At 42.5% G+C, this 22,273-nt stretch overlaps 1 protein-coding gene across 6 annotated transcripts in view; it reads right to left on the bottom strand.

The window, feature by feature from the left end:
* Window positions 1-22,273, bottom strand: part of LOC100692224 (anion exchange protein 2) — a 34,983-nt gene that overhangs the window by 2,900 nt on the left and 9,810 nt on the right. For 5 of the 6 annotated variants that reach the window (XM_019348250.2, XM_005476863.3, XM_013266032.3 and 2 more), the window contains 16 exons: window positions 20,402-20,597; window positions 20,221-20,324; window positions 18,713-18,852; window positions 17,181-17,361; window positions 16,327-16,462; window positions 16,090-16,237; window positions 13,518-13,614; window positions 13,062-13,246; window positions 12,744-12,963; window positions 12,286-12,489; window positions 12,051-12,199; window positions 11,333-11,527; window positions 8,685-8,894; window positions 6,784-6,873; window positions 6,535-6,701; window positions 80-333 (listed from right to left, as the gene is read on the bottom strand). In XM_019348250.2, coding sequence (XP_019203795.1) covers window positions 80-333; window positions 6,535-6,701; window positions 6,784-6,873; window positions 8,685-8,894; window positions 11,333-11,527; window positions 12,051-12,199; window positions 12,286-12,489; window positions 12,744-12,963; window positions 13,062-13,246; window positions 13,518-13,614; window positions 16,090-16,237; window positions 16,327-16,462; window positions 17,181-17,361; window positions 18,713-18,852; window positions 20,221-20,324; window positions 20,402-20,597 — 2,676 coding nt within the window. Of the gene's footprint in view, window positions 1-79; window positions 334-6,534; window positions 6,702-6,783; window positions 6,874-8,684; window positions 8,895-11,332; window positions 11,528-12,050; window positions 12,200-12,285; window positions 12,490-12,743; window positions 12,964-13,061; window positions 13,247-13,517; window positions 13,615-16,089; window positions 16,238-16,326; window positions 16,463-17,180; window positions 17,362-17,922; window positions 18,115-18,712; window positions 18,853-20,220; window positions 20,325-20,401; window positions 20,598-22,273 lie in introns of those variants that run through there. The other variant, XM_025900173.1, reaches the window with a different exon arrangement.

Raw genomic sequence — 22,273 nt, 5'->3', positions numbered from 1 at the left:
AGCAGACAGCAGGTCAGACATCGCAGCGGCACACTGCGAGCAGCAGAAGCGGCACTGAAACCCTCTACGGTAGTCGTACCTACTAGAACTGCCACCAAGAAGCCCGTCACCCTCTGCTCCTTCACCTCCTGGATGCGAGGCTTGTCTCCAGGGGCAACGGCTTTACTCATGACGGTCAGGGCATTGGTGTGAGTCACAGACCGAACTGTGGCGGCCGACAGCCAGGGCAGGCCGAACAGAGCCGAGACTCCGCCCACTACCACGATGATTAAAAGATCTACATGAAAACCGGTTCCCTTCACCAGCATCCTCTCCTTCTTACTCACGATCAACCTGCAGGACAGACGCAGGAAAATGAAGGTCAGGGAAGGAAACAGAGCAACCTTAAAGCCTCAAAGACCTCACTGAAAGACGAGACTCAGGGTCAAGTTAGAATAGAAAAGAATAGAAAAGTTTGCCTTTACTTAGAACCAAGAGTCAAGTTAGAATAGAAAAGAATAGAAAAGAGTGCCTCTACTTAGGACCAAGTGTCAAGTTAGAATAGAAAAGAATAGAAAAGAGTGCCTCTACTTAGGACCAAGTGTCAAGTTAGAATAGAAAAGAATAGAAAAGAGTGCCTCTACCTAGCACCAAGAGTCAAGTTAGAATAGAAAAGAATAGAACAGAGTGCCTCTACTTACGACCGAGTGTCAAGTTAGAATAGAAAAGAATAGAAAAGAGTGCCTCTACTTAGGACCAAGAGTCAAGTTAGAATAGAAAAGAATAGAACAGAGTGCCTCTACTTACGACCGAGTGTCAAGTTAGAATAGAAAAGAATAGAAAAGAGTGCCTCTACCTAGGACCAAGAGTCAAGTTAGAATAGAAAAGAATAGAAAAGAGTGCCTCTACCTAGGACCAAGAGTCAAGTTAGAATAGAAAAGAATAGAAAAGAGTGCCTTTACTTAGGACCAAGAGTCAAGTTAGAATAGAAAAGAATAGAAAAGAGTGCCTCTACTTAGGACCAAGTGTCAAGTTAGAATAGAAAAGAATAGAAAAGAGTGCGTCTACTTAGGACCAAGTGTCAAGTTAGAATAGAAAAGAATAGAAAAGAGTGCCTCTACTTAGGACCAAGTGTCAAGTTAGAATAGAAAAGAATAGAAAAGAGTGCCTCTACTTAGGACCAAGAGTCAAGTTAGAATAGAAAACAATAGAACAGAGTGCCTCTACTTAGGACCAAGTGTCAAGTTAGAATAGAAAAGAATAGAAAAGAGTGCCCCTGCCTAGGACCAAGAGTCAAGTTAGAATAGAAAAGAATAGAAAAGAGTGCCTTTACTTAGGACCAAGTGTCAAGTTAGAATAGAAAAGAATAGAAAAGAGTGCCTTTACTTAGGACCAAGAGTCAAGTTAGAATAGAAAAGAATAGAACAGAGTGCCTCTACTTAGGACCAAGTGTCAAGTTAGAATAGAAAAGAATAGAAAAGAGTGCCTCTACTTAGGACCAAGTGTCAAGTTAGAATAGAAAAGAATAGAACAGAGTGCCTCTACTTAGGACCAAGAGTCAAGTTAGAATAGAAAAGAATAGAACAGAGTGCCTCTACTTAGGACCAAGTGTCAAGTTAGAATAGAAAAGAATAGAAAAGAGTGCCTCTACTTAGGACCAAGTGTCAAGTTAGAATAGAAAAGAATAGAAAAGAGTGCCTCTACTTAGGACCAAGTGTCAAGTTAGAATAGAAAAGAATAGAAAAGAGTGCCTCTACTTAGGACCAAGTGTCAAGTTAGAATAGAAAAGAATAGAAAAGAGTGCCTCTACTTAGGACCAAGTGTCAAGTTAGAATAGAAAAGAATAGAAAAGAGTGCCTCTGCCTAGGACCAAGAGTCAAGTTAGAATAGAAAAGAATAGAACAGAGTGCCTCTACTTAGGACCAAGAGTCAAGTTAGAATAGAAAAGAATAGAAAAGAGTGCCTCTACTTAGGACCAAGAGTCAAGTTAGAATAGAAAAGAATAGAACAGAGTGCCTCTACTTAGGACCAAGAGTCAAGTTAGAATAGAAAAGAATAGAACAGAGTGCCTTTACTTAGGACCAAGAGTCAAGTTAGAATAGAAAAGAATAGAAAAGAGTGCCTCTACTTAGGACCAAGAGTCAAGTTAGAATAGAAAAGAATAGAAAAGAGTGCCTCTACTTAGGACCAAGAGTCAAGTTAGAATAGAAAAGAATAGAACAGAGTGCCTCTACTTAGGACCAAGAGTCAAGTTAGAATAGAAAAGAATAGAAAAGAGTGCCTCTACTTAGGACCAAGAGTCAAGTTAGAATAGAAAAGAATAGAAAAGAGTGCCTTTACTTAGGACCAAGAGTCAAGTTAGAATAGAAAAGAATAGAAAAGAGTGCCTCTACTTAGGACCAAGAGTCAAGTTAGAATAGAAAAGAATAGAAAGAGTGCCTCTACTTAGGACCAAGAGTCAAGTTAGAATAGAAAAGAATAGAAAAGAGTGCCTTTACTTAGGACCAAGAGTCAAGTTAGAATAGAAAAGAATAGAAAAGAGTGCCTCTACTTAGGACCAAGTGTCAAGTTAGAATAGAAAAGAATAGAACAGAGTGCCTCTACTTAGGACCAAGTGTCAAGTTAGAATAGAAAAGAATAGAAAAGAGTGCCTCTACTTAAGACCAAGAGTCAAGTTAGAATAGAAAAGAATAGAAAAGAGTGCCTCTACTTAGGACCAAGAGTCAAGTTAGAATAGAAAGAATAGAACAGAGTGCCTCTACTTAGGACCAAGAGTCAAGTTAGAATAGAAAAGAATAGAAAAGAGTGCCTTTACTTAGGACCAAGAGTCAAGTTAGAATAGAAAAGAATAGAACAGAGTGCCTCTACTTAGGACCAAGAGTCAAGTTAGAATAGAAAAGAATAGAACAGAGTGCCTCTACTTAGGACCAAGAGTCAAGTTAGAATAGAAAAGAATAGAAAAGAGTGCCTCTACCTAGGACCAAGAGTCAAGTTAGAATAGAAAAGAATAGAAAAGAGTGCCTTTACTTAGGACCAAGAGTCAAGTTAGAATAGAAAAGAATAGAAAAGAGTGCCTTTACTTAGGACCAAGAGTCAAGTTAGAATAGAAAAGAATAGAAAAGAGTGCGTCTACTTAGGACCAAGTGTCAAGTTAGAATAGAAAAGAATAGAAAAGAGTGCCTCTACCTAGGACCAAGAGTCAAGTTAGAATAGAAAAGAATAGAACAGAGTGCCTTTACTTAGGACCAAGAGTCAAGTTAGAATAGAAAAGAATAGAAAAGAGTGCCTCTACCTAGGACCAAGAGTCAAGTTAGAATAGAAAAGAATAGAAAAGAGTGCCTTTACTTAGGACCAAGAGTCAAGTTAGAATAGAAAAGAATAGAAAAGAGTGCCTCTACTTAGGACCAAGTGTCAAGTTAGAATAGAAAAGAATAGAAAAGAGTGCCTCTACCTAGGACCAAGAGTCAAGTTAGAATAGAAAAGAATAGAAAAGAGTGCCTTTACTTAGGACCAAGAGTCAAGTTAGAATAGAAAAGAATAGAAAAGAGTGCCTCTACCTAGGACCAAGAGTCAAGTTAGAATAGAAAAGAATAGAAAAGAGTGCCTTTACTTAGGACCAAGAGTCAAGTTAGAATAGAAAAGAATAGAAAAGAGTGCCTCTACTTAGGACCAAGTGTCAAGTTAGAATAGAAAAGAATAGAAAAGAGTGCCTCTACCTAGGACCAAGAGTCAAGTTAGAATAGAAAAGAATAGAAAAGAGTGCCTTTACTTAGGACCAAGTGTCAAGTTAGAATAGAAAAGAATAGAAAAGAGTGCCTTTACTTAGGACCAAGAGTCAAGTTAGAATAGAAAAGAATAGAAAAGAGTGCCTCTGCCTAGGACCAAGAGTCAAGTTAGAATAGAAAAGAATAGAAAAGAGTGCCTCTACTTAGGACCAAGTGTCAAGTTAGAATAGAAAAGAATAGAAAAGAGTGCCTCTACCTAGGACCAAGAGTCAAGTTAGAATAGAAAAGAATAGAAAAGAGTGCCTCTACCTAGGACCAAGAGTCAAGTTAGAATAGAAAAGAATAGAAAAGAGTGCCTTTACTTAGGACCAAGAGTCAAGTTAGAATAGAAAAGAATAGAAAAGAGTGCCTCTACTTAGGACCAAGAGTCAAGTTAGAATAGAAAAGAATAGAAAAGAGTGCCTTTACTTAGGACCAAGAGTCAAGTTAGAATAGAAAAGAATAGAAAAGAGTGCCTTTACTTAGGACCAAGAGTCAAGTTAGAATAGAAAAGAATAGAAAAGAGTGCCTCTACTTAGGACCAAGTGTCAAGTTAGAATAGAAAAGAATAGAAAAGAGTGCCTCTACTTAGGACCAAGAGTCAAGTTAGAATAGAAAACAATAGAACAGAGTGCCTCTACTTAGGACCAAGTCTCAAGTTAGAATAGAAAAGAATAGAAAAGAGTGCCTCTGCCTAGGACCAAGAGTCAAGTTAGAATAGAAAAGAATAGAAAAGAGTGCCTTTACTTAGGACCAAGTGTCAAGTTAGAATAGAAAAGAATAGAAAAGAGTGCCTTTACTTAGGACCAAGAGTCAAGTTAGAATAGAAAAGAATAGAACAGAGTGCCTCTACTTAGGACCAAGTGTCAAGTTAGAATAGAAAAGAATAGAAAAGAGTGCCTCTACTTAGGACCAAGTGTCAAGTTAGAATAGAAAAGAATAGAACAGAGTGCCTCTACTTAGGACCAAGAGTCAAGTTAGAATAGAAAAGAATAGAACAGAGTGCCTCTACTTAGGACCAAGTGTCAAGTTAGAATAGAAAAGAATAGAAAAGAGTGCCTTTACTTAGGACCAAGTGTCAAGTTAGAATAGAAAAGAATAGAAAAGAGTGCCTTTACTTAGGACCAAGAGTCAAGTTAGAATAGAAAAGAATAGAACAGAGTGCCTCTACTTAGGACCAAGTGTCAAGTTAGAATAGAAAAGAATAGAAAAGAGTGCCTCTACTTAGGACCAAGTGTCAAGTTAGAATAGAAAAGAATAGAAAAGAGTGCCTCTGCCTAGGACCAAGAGTCAAGTTAGAATAGAAAAGAATAGAACAGAGTGCCTCTACTTAGGACCAAGAGTCAAGTTAGAATAGAAAAGAATAGAAAAGAGTGCCTCTACTTAGGACCAAGAGTCAAGTTAGAATAGAAAAGAATAGAACAGAGTGCCTCTACTTAGGACCAAGTGTCAAGTTAGAATAGAAAAGAATAGAACAGAGTGCCTTTACTTAGGACCAAGAGTCAAGTTAGAATAGAAAAGAATAGAAAAGAGTGCCTCTACTTAGGACCAAGAGTCAAGTTAGAATAGAAAAGAATAGAACAGAGTGCCTTTACTTAGGACCAAGAGTCAAGTTAGAATAGAAAAGAATAGAAAAGAGTGCCTCTAGTTAGGACCAAGAGTCAAGTTAGAATAGAAAAGAATAGAAAAGAGTGCCTCTACTTAGGACCAAGAGTCAAGTTAGAATAGAAAAGAATAGAAAAGAGTGCCTCTACTTAGGACCAAGAGTCAAGTTAGAATAGAAAAGAATAGAAAAGAGTGCCTCTACTTAGGACCAAGAGTCAAGTTAGAATAGAAAAGAATAGAAAAGAGTGCCTTTACTTAGGACCAAGAGTCAAGTTAGAATAGAAAAGAATAGAAAAGAGTGCCTCTACTTAGGACCAAGTGTCAAGTTAGAATAGAAAAGAATAGAAAAGAGTGCCTCTACTTAAGACCAAGAGTCAAGTTAGAATAGAAAAGAATAGAAAAGAGTGCCTCTACTTAGGACCAAGAGTCAAGTTAGAATAGAAAAGAATAGAACAGAGTGCCTCTACTTAGGACCAAGAGTCAAGTTAGAATAGAAAAGAATAGAAAAGAGTGCCTTTACTTAGGACCAAGAGTCAAGTTAGAATAGAAAAGAATAGAAAAGAGTGCCTCTACTTAGGACCAAGAGTCAAGTTAGAATAGAAAAGAATAGAACAGAGTGCCTTTACTTAGGACCAAGTGTCAAGTTAGAATAGAAAAGAATAGAAAAGAGTGCCTTTACTTAGGACCAAGTGTCAAGTTAGAATAGAAAAGAATAGAAAAGAGTGCCTTTACTTAGGACCAAGAGTCAAGTTAGAATAGAAAAGAATAGAAAAGAGTGCCTCTACTTAGGACCAAGAGTCAAGTTAGAATAGAAAAGAATAGAAAAGAGTGCCTCTACTTAGGACCAAGAGTCAAGTTAGAATAGAAAAGAATAGAACAGAGTGCCTTTACTTAGGACCAAGAGTCAAGTTAGAATAGAAAAGAATAGAAAAGAGTGCCTTTACTTAGGACCAAGAGTCAGTCAAAATAAAAGTCCACCCAAGCTTCTGTCGCCCACCTTAAAGCTGAGAAAGACAGGCTACTTCTCATCGCTAACGTTTTACTGCCGTCCTTTATCATTTGAAGTTCAGTGACAGTGTCTGTCAGTGCTGGACCCCCATTAAAGTTAGTTAAGAATAAGAATTAACTCCCACGTAAAGTTTCTAATAAAGCCCAAGTGGTGTGTCTAAAATCTGAAATCATCTACGCTGTTATCTGGGACTCCATGAAGATGAGGATGAAGACGAGTATGGCTGGCAGGATGCTGGCACCCATCATCCAGGCTGGAAACTGCCCGTCCGACCCCAGTAGGGAAATCACCCAGCCTCGCTTCTCTGGGCTGGACACCGAGAATCCGCTGGGCACGTTCAGTTTCTGCGAGCAAAGGATGAAGGCAGCTATTTAAAGCCCAGTACAAGGTTCATTTTTTGAGGCTTAAAATGTGCTCCACCCCCACCTGCGTATAGGTGTCCTGCACACTGTAGTCCACCAGCACCATGATTAGGATGGCAATGGGGACCCCAAAGTCTCCGATGATCCTACGGAGCTGAAACACACAAAACATCATGTGAGAGCTCAGTAGGTACAAGGAAGGAAACATCCAGATGTAGAACCAATGACACAAGTGTGGGTGCATCTGAGCTCATTCAGAACACCTGGACAGGAAGTGAATCTGAGACACTGGTGGAGGTCTTTGGTGCCTTGTTTTGGATGTACATTGATGGTATCTAACACTGTGATGGTCTATAACAGCTTAACATGTGTACACCTGTATTTACATATAACTGTGCTCATAAACACCAGAGCCTATTATTTAAAGAAGGTGGGCCGTGTTTACACAGTGGCCCAGGAGCTCTTTTCAACCTTTTACTTACGTTACAAAATGTTTTTCTTTATATTTTTACAGTCCGCTAAGCCACTCCGAGCCTTAATACAGTACAGAAGGGCTGCATTGTGGGACATTGAGTTTTTACATCCCCAAAGCTGAATTTGATCCCAGCAGACATACAGTGGAGAATGTGAGTGCTATGTGTGAAAGAAGAGTCCTTCATTGTCATTATGTGTTCACACATAATGACAATGAAGGACTCTTCTTTGTAGGTACCTTAACTATTTACACCTCAGCTTATCTAAACTGTATAATGAGCTGAACTTTCATACCCGCACTCATACAAACGTGCTGTGTTTGTATGAATCTCTGCAGTTACAGTATTATCCATCATTCTGTCCAATCAGTATATCTCAGGCTGTGAGGACGAATACACCTGGGCAAGTAGGCAGTCTGTCACAGGGCGACCACAGACAGACAGACAATGGCCGTTTATCAATGCCCAAGTACGCGAGTACGTACTCGCGTGCTCGGTGAGTACGTACTCGCCGAGAACGCACGGGAGTACGTACCCGCCGAGAACGCGAGCACGGACTCGTGGGCCGTTTCTCAATTCTCAAGTACGCGAGCACGGACTCGTGATTTGTACAGTCGGAACACCACCGTACGTGATGATGTCACAGGTCCGGAGTTTTTACTGCCGTCCCCTCCTAATTTAACTGTGAGTAACATGTTATGAAGCTTAACTTTAATCACAGCCAAACCGGTTTACTCAGGAACAAATAAAACACTGAAATGAACCAAACATTAACATTTAGAAGTGATCTAAGTGACTTATATATCATTTTTAACCTCAGTAGTGAAACCTCTATTAATAAAAATAGTGTACATGTACATACGTGTACATACCTTAATAAAAACAAGCAGGTGAGATGTTAGAACGCTTTTATTTCTATTCTAGTGGACACTCAATACTATAGACAGCTGCTGGGGTTTCTTTAACCTGAGTAGTGAGAAGACCGCGAGCGGGTGGGGGGGGCGATGTGCCGGGAGTCCGCTGTTGAGTTTTGGATGAAATGCATTCTGGGATATATAGCTGTCCCAAGTCTACACCGATGCATGCTCAATAAAATGGGCGGATCGAGAACACATCCGGGACTTTTTCGCGTTCTCGGCGTGATGCGTACTTCGAATTGGAACAGTACTTGGTCTCCGACTGATGACGTATCACGAGTACACGAGAACGCAAGTACGCACAAGTACGCATATTGATAAACGCCCAATGATTTATGCTCACCTTACCACCTGCAGCCAGTTTAGAGTAATCACTCATCAAACTGGCTGTGGAGAGAAACCAGCACATTGAGAAACTGGAGAAAGGATCTCGAGACTGTGATCCCAGTGTGCTAACCAGCACACCACCGAGCTGCTCCGTATGTACTTTCAATCTTTTAGATCTTAGCCTGCAGAACCTCGTATGTACTGTAATGTGTGTATACCTGTATGTACCTGTGTTTGTATGTACTGACCCTTCCAGGGAAGAAGGAGCTGTTCTTGAACTTGCGAAGGTAGAAGGCAATGAAATACGTTCCTGCCATGAGGACCAATGACAGCAGAGCAGTGTTCGGTTCTCCAACAACTTTCCCAGGATTCCCGGTGGCCATAGTGTAGTTGCAGTGAGATGGAGATTCAGTGTTGTTTCCATGGTAACAGTTATGGAGTGGATGCTCCTGAAAGATCTGGGAAAGACCAACAAAGAAGACATTGGCTAAAGTGTCTGTAACTACTTGATGTGCAGCAGGAAGCACTGAGTCTGTCTTGACCTCACAAGATGGAGTCTCCCATCTTCCTCCCCTCACACCCAAACTGTGGCAGATGGCTGCAGCAGGAATTTGAAATGAACTGACAACAGTGTTAGCTCCTGAACAGACCATCAAAATGATAGAACTGCCTGAGCTGTTTCAGAGTCTCGGTTTCCCTCTGCAAAGTGTGTTGAGTATCTACAATGGTGTGAAAATTCTTTATTGCGAACAACACCTGTTCGCAATAAAGAAATCACTTAAATAAGTCCTGCCTGACAAAGTTGAGTTGACCAAAAGATCCTCAAAAGCCAGACATTATGCTGTGATCCAAGGAAATTCAGGAACAAATGAGAAACACAGTAGATGTCTCAGTTGGGAAAAGGTTATAAAGCCATTTCTAAAGCTGTGAGACTTCAGTGAACCGCAGTGAGAGCTATTATCCACAAATGGCAAAGACAGGAACAACGAGCCTTCCCAGCAGTGGCCGGCTGACCATCCAAGAGGTCACAAAAGACCCGAGAAGAACATCCAGAGAACCACAGGCCTCACTGGCCTCGGTTAAGGTCAGAGTTCATGACTCCACCATAAGAAATAGACTGGGCAGAAATGGCATCCATGGCAGAAAACCACTGCTAAGCAAAAGGAACGTAAAGGCTGATCTCAGTTTCCCAGAAAACATCGTGATGATGCCCAAGACTTATGGGAAAATACTCTGTGGACTGACGAGACAAAAGTTGAACTTTTTGAGTCCCGTTACATCTGATTTAAAAGTAACACAGCACTTCAGAAAGGGAACATCATACCAACAGTAAAATATGGTGGTTGTAGTGCAATGGTCTGGGGCTGTTTTGCTACCTCATGAACAGGAAGTTTGCTGTGGTAAATGGACCCATGAATTGTGCTGTCTACCAAAACATCCTGAAGGAGAATGTCCGGCTGTTCTGCAGCAGGACAATGATTCAAAACACACCAGCAAGTCCACCTGTGAATGGCTTAAGAAAAACAAAATGAAGACTTTGGAGTCCTAACCTGAATCCCATTGAGATGCTGTGGCACAACCTTAAAAAGGTGCTACCCTCCAATGTGACAGAATTACAACCATTTTGGGCCACAATTCCTCCACAGTGCCATAAAACACTCTTTCAATTATCACAAATGATGATGGCAGTTGTTGCTGCTGAGGCTGGCCCAACCAGTTATTAGGTTTAGGGGGCAATCACCTTTTCAAACAGGGTCATGTAGGTTCCTTTAATCATGAACACCTTCATTTAGAAACTGCATTTTGTGTTTACTTGTCTTTGTCTAATATTTAAATTTGTTTGATGATCTGTTTCGGATCAAGCAACCAAGAACATACAGGCGCAGGTATAATCTTCAAAAGATGGGCTTTATTATACCCCAGAAAAGACAAAGTTATCCAAAAAATTCAAAATATTGGAACCAACTAAGAACTAAGTCGGCCCATGAACTCGACTAAACAGAATTCTACTAAAAAATAATCTCGTAAGCCAACAAACTGACCTGCCCAAATAAGAGACAACTCTATTTATATAGCAGCTGAATGAACCATTTTAAACATCAGAGGTGAAAATGACAAAGACGATAGCTAAAGTTAATACAGGAAGAAACTCTATCCCCCCGTGTGGTCACAACTAATGGTTAAGTCCATTTTGTTGGCCTCTGCACTTAAACCAGCTCCACCCTCAGCCTCCTCAAACCAGGAAGGACCGGAGCAGCAGCCAGGTTTCTCAGAAAGACAGAAAGTGATTATTACAGCTAGTGATGGGTAGATGAGGCCTCGTGAAGCGTTTCAGCACATTCCCCAAACTGTATCGATACTGTTGCTGTTTTGCTCCATACTGACACCTGCTGGACCTTAAATATCATTGCAGGCAACTTACTTGAGACTCACAACAGACACTGATTCAATGACCTAGTCATACTTGTACACTGTAAGGTATTGTACTTTCCATGGAATCATTTTATATCTTTTACATTTCAAATATTGTAGACATCTATAAAATATATTGTGAATGACACTAAGTGAAAATTAAAATGAAAGTATTGTGAATGTAATATTACCCATTTGACTCAGAGTTTATTATAAAATTCTATTCAGAAAAATAAGTTTATCCAGTGTTTTTGCATTCAGTCTATTGCGTTTTTTGACAGCATTTCCCCAGCTTTGGAAAACTCACAGGCACAGATGAAGCAGGGGTACACAAAGACTGTAAAGTCAGGTGGGAAAAGTTCTGATGTCTTCCTATTCCCCCAGTACCTTAAAGGATTCTCTCTTCAGTCCTCATTTTCATATCCTTTCAAAGAATATCTAAGTGAAAGAATCCACGAATTACCTGAAAAACTTCTGAACTTACCTTGACCAGCTTGGCGAAGGTCTCATAGATAAAAATGAGGGAGATCAGGAAGGAGAAGATCTCCTGTGTGAAGCGTGATACAAAGCGAACGAGTATGCTTCCCTCAAAGGCCACGGTAAGGACAACGATGAGCACCAGCCAGAGACCGATCCATGCCCGACCCGTCAGATATTCGATCCCATTAACTTTACAAAACTACACAGGAACACAGAGGAGGCAGGTTTCAGGAGACAGTCTGAAATACTTTAGCCTGATGTTGCTACAGTGGACAAAAAGACAGTTAACATAGATTAGACTGGTATGAGTCAATGACTGTCCCCATCTCAGCTCAGCCAATGTCAAGATGCTGGAAAACTGATCAGCTCTCAGTACTGATGCACAAACTTCTGCGGAGTTCTTTCACTTTTGTCAAATTTCAGTGCTACAAAATTTAAATGTAGATCTAAAGGAGATTCGGTACATATAGGCACTGTCCATCGTAGAATTTGAAAGACTGTTTGCAAACAGAAGATCACTGGATGTAAGTAAAAGCTTTTTGTCAAGCTGATGTGTTCAACGTCAAGGAAATTTTGATCGTTTGCATAACTGAGGAGGAAAAGACAATTTCAAGAAAGCTTTGAGTCAAAAAGAAGTAAATGTACAAAACTTTGAGTTTAAAACTTTTCATTTAAATACAGGTTATATGCTGACGTGCCGACTTTGTGTCAGGCAATCTCACAGTGTAGAAGGCCTCTTCGAACACAAGCAGCGGTCCGGAGAAGCCGATCACCAGCAGCGGCTGAGCTCCCAGCACACTGAACACAATGCCCTGCAACGCAGTGGCCACTATCAGCTCCGACACGCCGATCAAACCCTCCGTTTTCTCACCTGCAGGGATGAAGATCACAGATCCTCATATGGATCAAAGGTAAGGCAGCCTTTCTTCAGCCAAGCCTCGCCAGGTTCAGACTTACCAAGCAGTCCACCAAAGGTGATGGCAGGTGACAGTGCAGCAAAGTAGATAAAGATAATGGCAGCCATACACTGAGGGTTGAGAGCATCTCGGATGTCGCTGAGATACTGAGGGTAGCGCCGCATCACGTCTTTGATGAGGCCTCCAAACAGACGACCTGACCTCCTCAACGGCTCATCACCAGGTTTGGAGGGAACAAGAGAATCTGCAGGAGAAGAGCAAGATTCTTTAACATTTTTACACTGACATTGAAGCTTTATAGAAACATGAATATTTTAATATTTAGGGAATAATAAACATTTACTATAAAAGCAGGCAACATGCTAATTTAACGCTCCAGGAAAACAGCTGATTCAGGCAAAGCTCCCATCAAAAACCTGTTCTTTCAGCCCTTTTTTCAGCTTTTATCACTCAGCTCTAACCTGCTCATTAAACTGGACTCTGGCAGCTGGGGCTCACCTTTGTCCTGCTGAATGCTGGTCTGTTTCTCCTGAAGTTTGCTGCTCTGCTCCTCCTCCCTCTTTCTGAGCATTTCTCGTTGGAAGTGAGCCACTGAGTGGAGCAACTCGTCCCCGCTGACCTCAGAGGGCGGGAGGACAATGCTGCTGTCCAGAAAGCGGTTGATGGCTGTCAGCAGGTCCTGACGGTCGTCTGCCTGGTACGCCGCCTCATGGAAGTTCTAAAGGAACAAAAAAGATTGAACCTCATGATAATAGATGATGCTGATTAATATCTGGTGCCATCAGGAAGTATCTTACACAGTCTGCTGGCACTCACCTTGTCAGACATGAGTGTTGAGATAGATCGTCCAATCTGATGGTAGTCAATGTTGGCAGTGGGTGGGCCCAGCAGGAGGAAGAGGAACCTAACTGGCACAGGAACCTCCAAGACAGATTCCAGCAGAACTGCCTCCTGCAGTCGCACAAATGCCATGGATGGCTGGTCCAGGAAACCCACACTGCCTGCAGACACATGAGAGTGATGCACTGAACCCAGTGAACATGCTCCTCCACACGGCAACACATGACCAAGAAGGTTATGCATGTCCATGTTCAGTCCTGTGAAAAAGGTTTTGGTACTATGGAAGTGTAAGTCTTTGATTTTCATCTTTCTCGTTGTATTACCCAACTAGTCTTTAAAGATACAAGGAAATACAAGAAGCCGTGCAGGAAACCCTCCCTGAGTCTTCTTTGTTGCTAGTGTTTGCACCGGTGTGATCGGTGTGATGCATACCTACGAGCACCACAGTGGCCTCAGCTCGCTCTGGGATCTTCTCCATTAGCTTCACCTCATGCTTGGATCTGGAGTGACAGAGCTGTGGGACTTCTCTCTAGACAAGCACAAAGTGAAGTCAGTGCCATACCAACAGGCTGATCTTCATGTCCAACATGTACATCGGACACCAGGCACTCTGAGGTGGAGGCTTCAGCTGTCTGAACATCTGTGAGATAATCATCTCACAGATGTAATATTATCTACAGCTACTTTCAGTACCATTGATATTCAGTTAGACTCTTTTTCTCCAATTGATCTTTCTGAGTTAACTTCAATAATTAATTCCTCCAAACCATCAACGTGTCTTTTAGACCCCATTCCTACAAAACTGCTCAAAGAAGTCCTGCCATTAATTAAGTAAGTAAGTAACGTTTATTTATTAAGCGCTTTTCACAGACAGGCAGTCACAAAGCGCTGTACACAAATGTTAAAATAAACAATACAATCAATAGACATTATACACAATGTAAAAGATCAAATGTAAATAATGTAAAGAATATAAAATACATAGATCAACAAAAGGCTTGTTTGAACAGAAAAGTTTTTAACTGCTTTTTCAAAGAGTCCACAGAGTCAAGCAAACGTAATTGTAATTCTTCAATCTTAAATATGATCAACCTATCTATAATAATCAGCTATGTACCACAGGCCTTCAAGGTGGCTGTAGTTAAACCTTTACTTAAAAAGCATCTCTAGACCCAGCTGTCTTAGCTAATTATAGGCCAATCTCCAACCTTCCTTTCATATCAAACATCCTTGAAAGAGTAGTTGTCAAACAGCTAACAGATCATCTGCAGAGGAATGGCTTATTTGAAGAGTTTCAGTCAGGTTTCAGAGCTCATCACAGCACAGAAACAGCTTTAGTGAAGGTTACAAATGATCTTCTTATGGCCTCTGACAGTGGACTCATCTCTGTGCTTGTCCTGCTAGACCTCAGTGCTGCGTTCGATACTGTCGACCATAATATCCTATTAGAGCGATTAGAACATGCTGTAGGTATTACAGGTACTGCACTGCAGTGGTTTGTATCATATCTATCTAATAGACTCCAATTTGTACATGTAAATGGAGAGTCCTCTTCAGACACTAAGGTCAATTATGGTGTTCCACAGGGTTCAGTGCTAGGACCAATTCTGTTTACATTATACATGCTTCCCTTAGGCAGCATCATTAGAAGACATAGCATAAATTTTCACTGCTTTGCAGATGACACGCAGCTCTATCTGTCCATGAAGCCAGGTAACACACACCAATTAGTTAAACTGCAGGAATATCTTAAAGACATAAAGACCTGGATGGCCGCTAACTTTCTGCTTCTTAATTCAGATCAAACTGAGGTTATTGTACTCGGCCCTGAAAATCTTAGAAATATGGTATCTAAGCAGATTCTTACTCTGGATGGCATTACCTTGGCCTCCAGTAATGCTGTGAGGAACCTTGGAGTCATTTTTGACCAGGACATGTCCTTCAATGCACATATTAAACAAATATGTAAGACTGCTTTCTTCCATTTGTGCAACATCTCTAAAATTAGAAATATCCTGTCTCAGAGTGATGCTGAAAAACTAGTTCATGCATTTATTACTTCCAGGCTGGACTACTGTAATTCATTATTATCAGGATGTCCTAAAAACTCGCTGAAAAGCCTTCAGTTAATCCAAAATGCTGCAGCAAGAGTCCTGACAGGGACTAGAAAGAGAGAGCATATTTCTCCTGTTTTGGCTTCCCTTCATTGGCTTCCTGTTAAATCCAGAATTGAATTCAAAATCCTGCTCCTCACATACAAAGTCTTAAATAATCAGGCCCCATCTTATCTTAATGACCTTGTAGTACCATATCACCCTATTAGAGCACTTCGCTCTCACACTGCAGGCCTACTTGTTGTTCCTAGAGTATTTAAAAGTAGAATGGGAGGCAGAGCCTTCAGTTTTCAGGCCCCTCTTCTGTGGAACCAGCTTCCAGTTTGGATTCGGGAGACAGACACTATCTCTACTTTCAAGATTAGGCTTCAAACTTTCCTTTTTGCTAAAGCATATAGTTAGGGCTGGACCAGGTGACCCTGAATCCTCCCTTAGTTATGCTGCAATAGACGTAGGCTGCCGGGGATTCCCATGATGCATTGAGTTTTTCCTTTCCAGTCACCTTTCTCACTCACTATGTGTTAATAGACCTCTCTGCATCGAATCATATCCGTTATTAATCTCTGTCTCTCTTCCACAGCATGTCTTTATCCTGTTTCCTTCTCTCACCCCAACCAATCACAGCAGATGGCCCCGCCCCTCCCTGAGCCTGGTTCTGCCGGAGGTTTCTTCCTGTTAAAAGGGAGTTTTTCCTTCCCACTGTCGCCAAAGTGCTTGCTCATAGGGGGTCATATGATTGTTGGGGTTTTCTCTGTATGTATGATTGTACGATCTACTGTACAATATAAAGCGCCTTGAGGGGACTGTTGTTGTGATTTGGTGCTGTATAAATAAAATTGAATTGAATTGAATTGATTGCACAGTGTCTCCATCTAAAGTTTAGTTTTAACCTTGTTCTTCTCTCCATCAGCGTCCTTGTGATTGGTCAGGTTGATGCAGGGTTCAGATTTTCCATTGTGTCTGTCCATAAGGGTGGCCATGTTTGCTGCAGAGATGTTCCTGCTGAATAAGCTGTGATCTTTCTCATCGCTGGGGTGACTGAGGAAAGAAGAAGAAATGTGCTCAGGAAAAGGCTGGCTGGCTGGTTGGATGGCTGGATGGATGGATGGATGTTTGGATGGATGCACCTGTGACGGAGCAGCAGAGCTCCCAGAACATTGGCTCGATCTTCAGCTTTAATCTGATCTGAGATCACCATCTGTTCCACCACCTGCTGAGCAATCCCTGGTAAAGTCTTCTGCTTCAGATCCAGGAGTACAGCCCCTGAAACAACACAAACGTGAGAGGGTTGGGAAGTCAGCGATGGGCAGCGTCTGTTTGTTTTGTCTTGTGTTTATTTGCTTTTATTTTTCTTCCATCTCTGTAAATCAGTAACTTGTAGATGTTGAATATGACCACAGAGTGGAGCCCCCTCCTGCTCCCTGAGCTGACAGTTTCAAACACTGATACAGATTGTTATCATATGTGACCAGTGAAATTGTTTTTATGGAGGCCTGATATATCTATATCACAGTGGCATACTCCTGGAACCAAATAGTTTTGACAGCAGCGGCCAAACAATATCGTAGGTATTTAATCCAAGGTGACCCAGAAAGTGAAATTTTTTCCCTTTTCATCAAAAAGTCCAGCCATGCATACGTATCACAAAAAGTCCTTCAGTAAACCTTTTTGTGCAGCCATCAGCTGATTGAGCTTTAATAAAACTGCAACATGGGGAAAGCTGTTATTAACAACAACTTACTCTGTATGTGAATGTTTCATCTTCAAGTTATTATGAAAGCTAATTGAATTTAATCTAATGCTTCAGATTAGCAGAAAAATGAAACAGTTTGCACAGCAGTGGGACTTGAGTACATGTGTAGCTCCTGAATGGGCTTCATCCAAGGTAAAGTGGAGGGGGCTGCCCTGACTTGGCCATACACACTCACAGACAGGAAGCTGTCCACCGGAGGGCAGCAGAGAGCTTCCTGCTCCTCCTCACCTTGGGCCATTGTTTTTCTGAGCTCCAGCAGAGAACGGAAGGACAGGGAGGCAATGTGAGGTCTCCCCCAGCGCTCTGTCTCCTCCTCCACCTCCTCCTCAAACTTGATCCATCGAGCCGTCTCCCTCCACTGCAGCTCCTGGTTCCTGTCGATCACCAGCTCGTTCAGCTCCACGAACACCTGGAATCACAGAGGACAGCGAGTCTAAAGAAGACGGCGCCATGGCGTGCGCTCACGAGAATCAGAGAATCTAACCAACGATGAAAGATGTCAGCACTGAGCTCCTGAACATTTTCACAGAGAGCCGGACTGATGAAGCTCCACAACAGCGACAGATGCTACTTCTTCTTCCAGCTGCAGTAATCTTCATCAGTACATATATCATTACATCACTATAATAATGTAAGTCAGAGGACACAAACTGAGTCACTGAACACGGTCAAAAGAAGCTAAGTCAGTTAAAACCAGAGCCAGTCCAGACTTATTCTCACATCTGTCACAGCTGTCGACCTTCATGTTCACATATTAAACCTAATGCTGTGATTAAACAGGCACAAAGAAGGCTAGAAAACTGAAAACAGGACCAACTGGCTCACATGACCATTTTTGAATTTGGCACAAAGTTCAGCTCGTGTATTTGGTAAAAAATCAAACATAAAACAAGAGAAATCAGAATAAAACTAAAGGAAGAGACAAAACAAAGTTAATCCAAACTGAAGCTGGGACATTAAATCACTCTACCTTATTTTGTCGACTCTTTAGGTCCAAACCCACCATCCTGAAGACTAGAGAACACTGAGTGGAGAGAGAAGCTCGCCTCAGAGTTTACCTAGCTCTACCTGTCTGACTCTACCTGTCTGACTCTTTCTCATTAAGACAGAGTCCAGTTTGTCACCCGTTCACAATGGCACCCGGATTAACCCGCTCAGACTCTCGGCTCGTCTTTCGTCCCTCCTGTCAGCCTCATTCTGGTTGTTTTGTTGTGAGAATCACATCATGTGGACCACCTGAACTGGCTCACCTGAACCTTCTTTAATCAGGTTTATACCCACAAATACACCGACATTCCTGTAAACCTTGCGCTCTGTCACCAGCTTCACCCTGTGTGTACGGGATTGTTTTAGCACGTCACATAAACACGAGTCAGAACTTCCACAAAAACGCAGCAGCAATCGAACCCACAAGGAGCCAAAGTAAGAAGTCAGTGAAGGAAGTGTGAGCTGAAGTAAATCAAAAGAAAAGCACAAAAACAAAATCATCAGGATCAGCTGATAGCAGTTTAGTCTCAGTTTAAGTGAACCTGAAGACGATTACATGTGAAACATCAAAATTAGTCAAATTAGAGGAAGTGAGGGAAAAGGGTCAGAAGGACAGGTGTTTAAGTTGAAGCAGAAAAGTAGCCGAACCAGGATGTGTGGTTAGAGCAGAGTTCAAAGGTCAGACCTCGGCGGCTCAGAGTGGTGATGAGGATTGGGCTCAGCGTGTTTATGTTTCCTATGATAATGACAGCTCCTTAGCCCCACACTCTGACCTCATGAGGCGTACGGTCCGGTCGCAGGTGCTGGTTTGTCCAGCTGACCGTCGGATCTCTGGTGGCGTGGACGATCGGCCCTCTGGAGCTCCGCCTAACCAGGTGACGTCGAACGGCTGGAACGTCGTCCAGTCGGTGACCTGCGGTGGACACAAGTGTCCCATATTTAATGCTGGCTGTCACCAAGCTCTCACACCGAGCGCCACCCTGAACCAAACATGAGAAAAACTGGACTTTAAATAAAGTGTCACAGTGATGCTAAGGTGAGGTCACAGCAGCTGTCAGAGCTATAAAGAGAAAAAGAGGCAACAGTTACAGTTACACTGATTATTACTTTCATCTGACATCAATGAAGGAATACTAAATCCTTCTGACCGCTCTTATATCACAGTTCTACTCTGAGCACTTAAAGCACTTTTCACCACCAGCCTCTTTGAGCCGCTCAAACACATTCATGCACGTTCTGTTTCTACACATTATTACCTTTTCTAACAGTCACGCTCACGCGCTGATGGAGCCGCAAAACGACTAACTGATGCTCAGCATCCCAGAGCCGGGCATCCTACTTTCCTACCACCTACCTCCTGACCCACAGGAAGCTCACCTTAAACTTCAATGACCGCCATGTTGGGGACTGTCTGTCCTCACATTGTGGCTGTATGACCCAGAGTCCCCACAATGATGCAAATCCAGAACACACTCACACACACGCTCTTGTGGGAACTTTGTGCAGTCTAACAGGATTTCAGGCTTGGCTGAACATCCGCGAAAAATCATTTACAGGAGAGTCTGACTGTCATTCGATCACCTGACACACACACACAGGTGTGCCCACTCAGCAGGTGAGCAGAGTTTAAAGTTTCAGTAAAAATTGGATTTTCTGTGAAAGTTTCACACCATTTATTTTTTCTGGGAAAGAATCATCAAAAGCAGCCAATCACAATCCAGCGATGAACTGCTGACAGCGAGCATGTTTACAACGGAGAGCGGCGCGCTCCGCTAACCCTGACCCACTCATGCTCCTACACACAGGTCATGTGACTCCCCACCCCGACTCATGCAGAAGCTTTGTTCTGCAGTTTTCTTCATGGACCACACAGGTGACATAAAAATGTCACCTGTGTGAAAAGTTCATCCTACTGCACATTTTACATGCAATTCTTCATACCGCCTGCAGGGGGTGCACTGCTCGAAAAAACAACACTTTTATATGGACTTCAGTTTGAATTATTTTTACATTCCTCTAATCAAAGACAAGCATTAATGCAAAAAGAACAAATCCTCTCTCTCTCGTGGATTGTAATGAGTCTGACTGTACGACACACACATCAGAATAAGAATCATTTATTAACCCCGAGGAAAAGAAAACGTGACAACAAACCGTCTGTGAACCACGTGTCCGAGAGAAACTCGACGAGAAGAAGTAACACACAAAGAAATTAGCGCTCTGTTCAGAGCCGCCTGCATGCTTCAGTGTCAAGTCACGTTTAAAAGGAGCTCTGACTGACTTTTGATGCCGTCCAGGTCCACAGATGTCAGCGTTTCGGACTCGTCGGCATCTGCGGCGCTCATCACGGCGCCGTTGCGATTGGACGAGATGGTGGTCGGGTCACTGTGAAGGGGGAGGTGCCACAGGTTAACACCAGTAAAGTGCAGGAAAACACATTACCTGACAGGTGTGCCACTCACTCGCCATCAGTTTGACTGTAGGCCTCCTCCTCCTTTCCATCATCTTCGTCCTGTTGGTCTTCCTCTATGGTACTTGCATTGCTGGGGGCGGAGCCTCGCCTGCACTCCTTCCTCCCGTCAGCGGTCTTCTTCCTCCTGCTGTCAGCGGGTGGTTTGGAAAGAGGGTGATGGACGTGGAGGGAAGAGTGGCGGTGTTCTGCGACAGGAAGACAATTCGGACTTTTAGGAGGAGATCACGAGAACCTGCTCAAGAACCTGAAAACCAGCAGTCATCATCAGTCGGCTTCCTCTCTGATGGTCTCCTAGCCTCCTAACATCAGCCAACATTAACGTCATGCTACACAAGCCCAGCTTTTGGCTTTCCAACAAGAGCTTTCCTTTCAAATGAAATCCCTTAAAGAGGTTCTTTGTTGGCGATGTCACACTGACCTGATTTTACTACTGACTACAAAGATGTCTGTTTTCAACATGGAAACCTTTGTATTATTATTATGCACAGTCTGGGCAATGAGCTACCAGAAGCTTTTAACTCTTACAGTTAGACATCTCAGGGATTAAATGTGTAGTTGAACTGTTCCTGGTTCTGGTTCTGTCTAGTTTGGATCAAATGGGATGTATGTGGCTCTAAATGGAGAATGGATGGAACTCTTTAACCATCTGAGGTCTACATCCTCATCGATGATACCAAGTAACACAGTGGAAGTATGTCACTGTTGCACTGTGAAAGATGTTCTCTGAAATCTTTAAAACAAAGGGTCAGAGGTCATCATAGATTGGGGCTTGGACCTTAAAGGGTCAGTAAACCTGAAACCTGCGTCTAACACTGCAGTTAGTGGACACTGAGTTGTTTGCAGGCCTGCCAAGAGATTCAACCTGTCACCTGGGTCTGCTGCTGGGGCCTCCTCCCCCTCACCCAGGAGGTGTTCCTGGTCAGATACCCTAACCACCTCAATTGGTTCCTTTTGATGGAGTAGCAGGAGTAGCAGCGGTATCCTAACCCCCACCCACCACCCCAAACGACCATGCACCTCACCCTATCTCTAAGGGAGAGCCCAGCTACCCTTTGAAAGTAACTCATTGCCACCACCTGTACCGCAGACCTCATTCTTTCCATCATTACCCAGAGCTCGCAGCCATAGTTGAGGCTAGGCACTGAGTTCAACTGGTAAATTGTCAGCTACATTCTTAGCGCTCTCATCGCCATAACAGAACAGTACAGCGATCACATACGTGATGATGATGATGATGCTACATCGCTCTGTTTCTCAATCTCCCTTCACTCATGAACAAGATCCCAAAACACTGGAACTCCTCGACCTGGGGCAGTAAGTTGTTCCTCACTGTATTTGACCCTTTTCTGACTAAGGACTACGGCCTCAAAGTTGGAAGATGGATTCTGATTCCAGATGGTTCACACTCCCCAGTGCAAACTGGAGGTCATTGCTCAAAGCTGAAGAAACCACATCATCCAATAAAAGCAGACATGAGATCCTGAGACCACTGTTCCTTGGCTGTGTCAAGATATTCCCCACAGGATACCCTAAGGGACGCAGTCAAACGCCTTTCCCAAGTCCAGAAAGTACAATTAGACTAAGTAGGGAAACTCCCACACACCCTCAAATATCCTGGAGACGATAAGCAGCGGGCCCATTTGTCCACAACCAGGATGAAAACTAACAGGTTCAACCTCTCCAGCACCCTGGTACGGTGGAACTACATTTATTGGTTTTTATACTTAAAGAAAACTAAAGAAGTCGATATTATAGACACAGGGAACATGAAACACCTGGGACCTCCCAATTCTCAAACCTATCGACAGCCAACAGGCCTTTACAACACCCCATAAAAGATGAGGGTAGTGGATACCTCAAG

The sequence above is a fragment of the Oreochromis niloticus genome, linkage group LG18 (genome assembly GCF_001858045.2).
Source record: "Oreochromis niloticus isolate F11D_XX linkage group LG18, O_niloticus_UMD_NMBU, whole genome shotgun sequence".
NCBI lineage: Eukaryota > Metazoa > Chordata > Actinopteri > Cichliformes > Cichlidae > Oreochromis > Oreochromis niloticus.
This window is presented reverse-complemented; position numbering and strand designations above follow the sequence as displayed.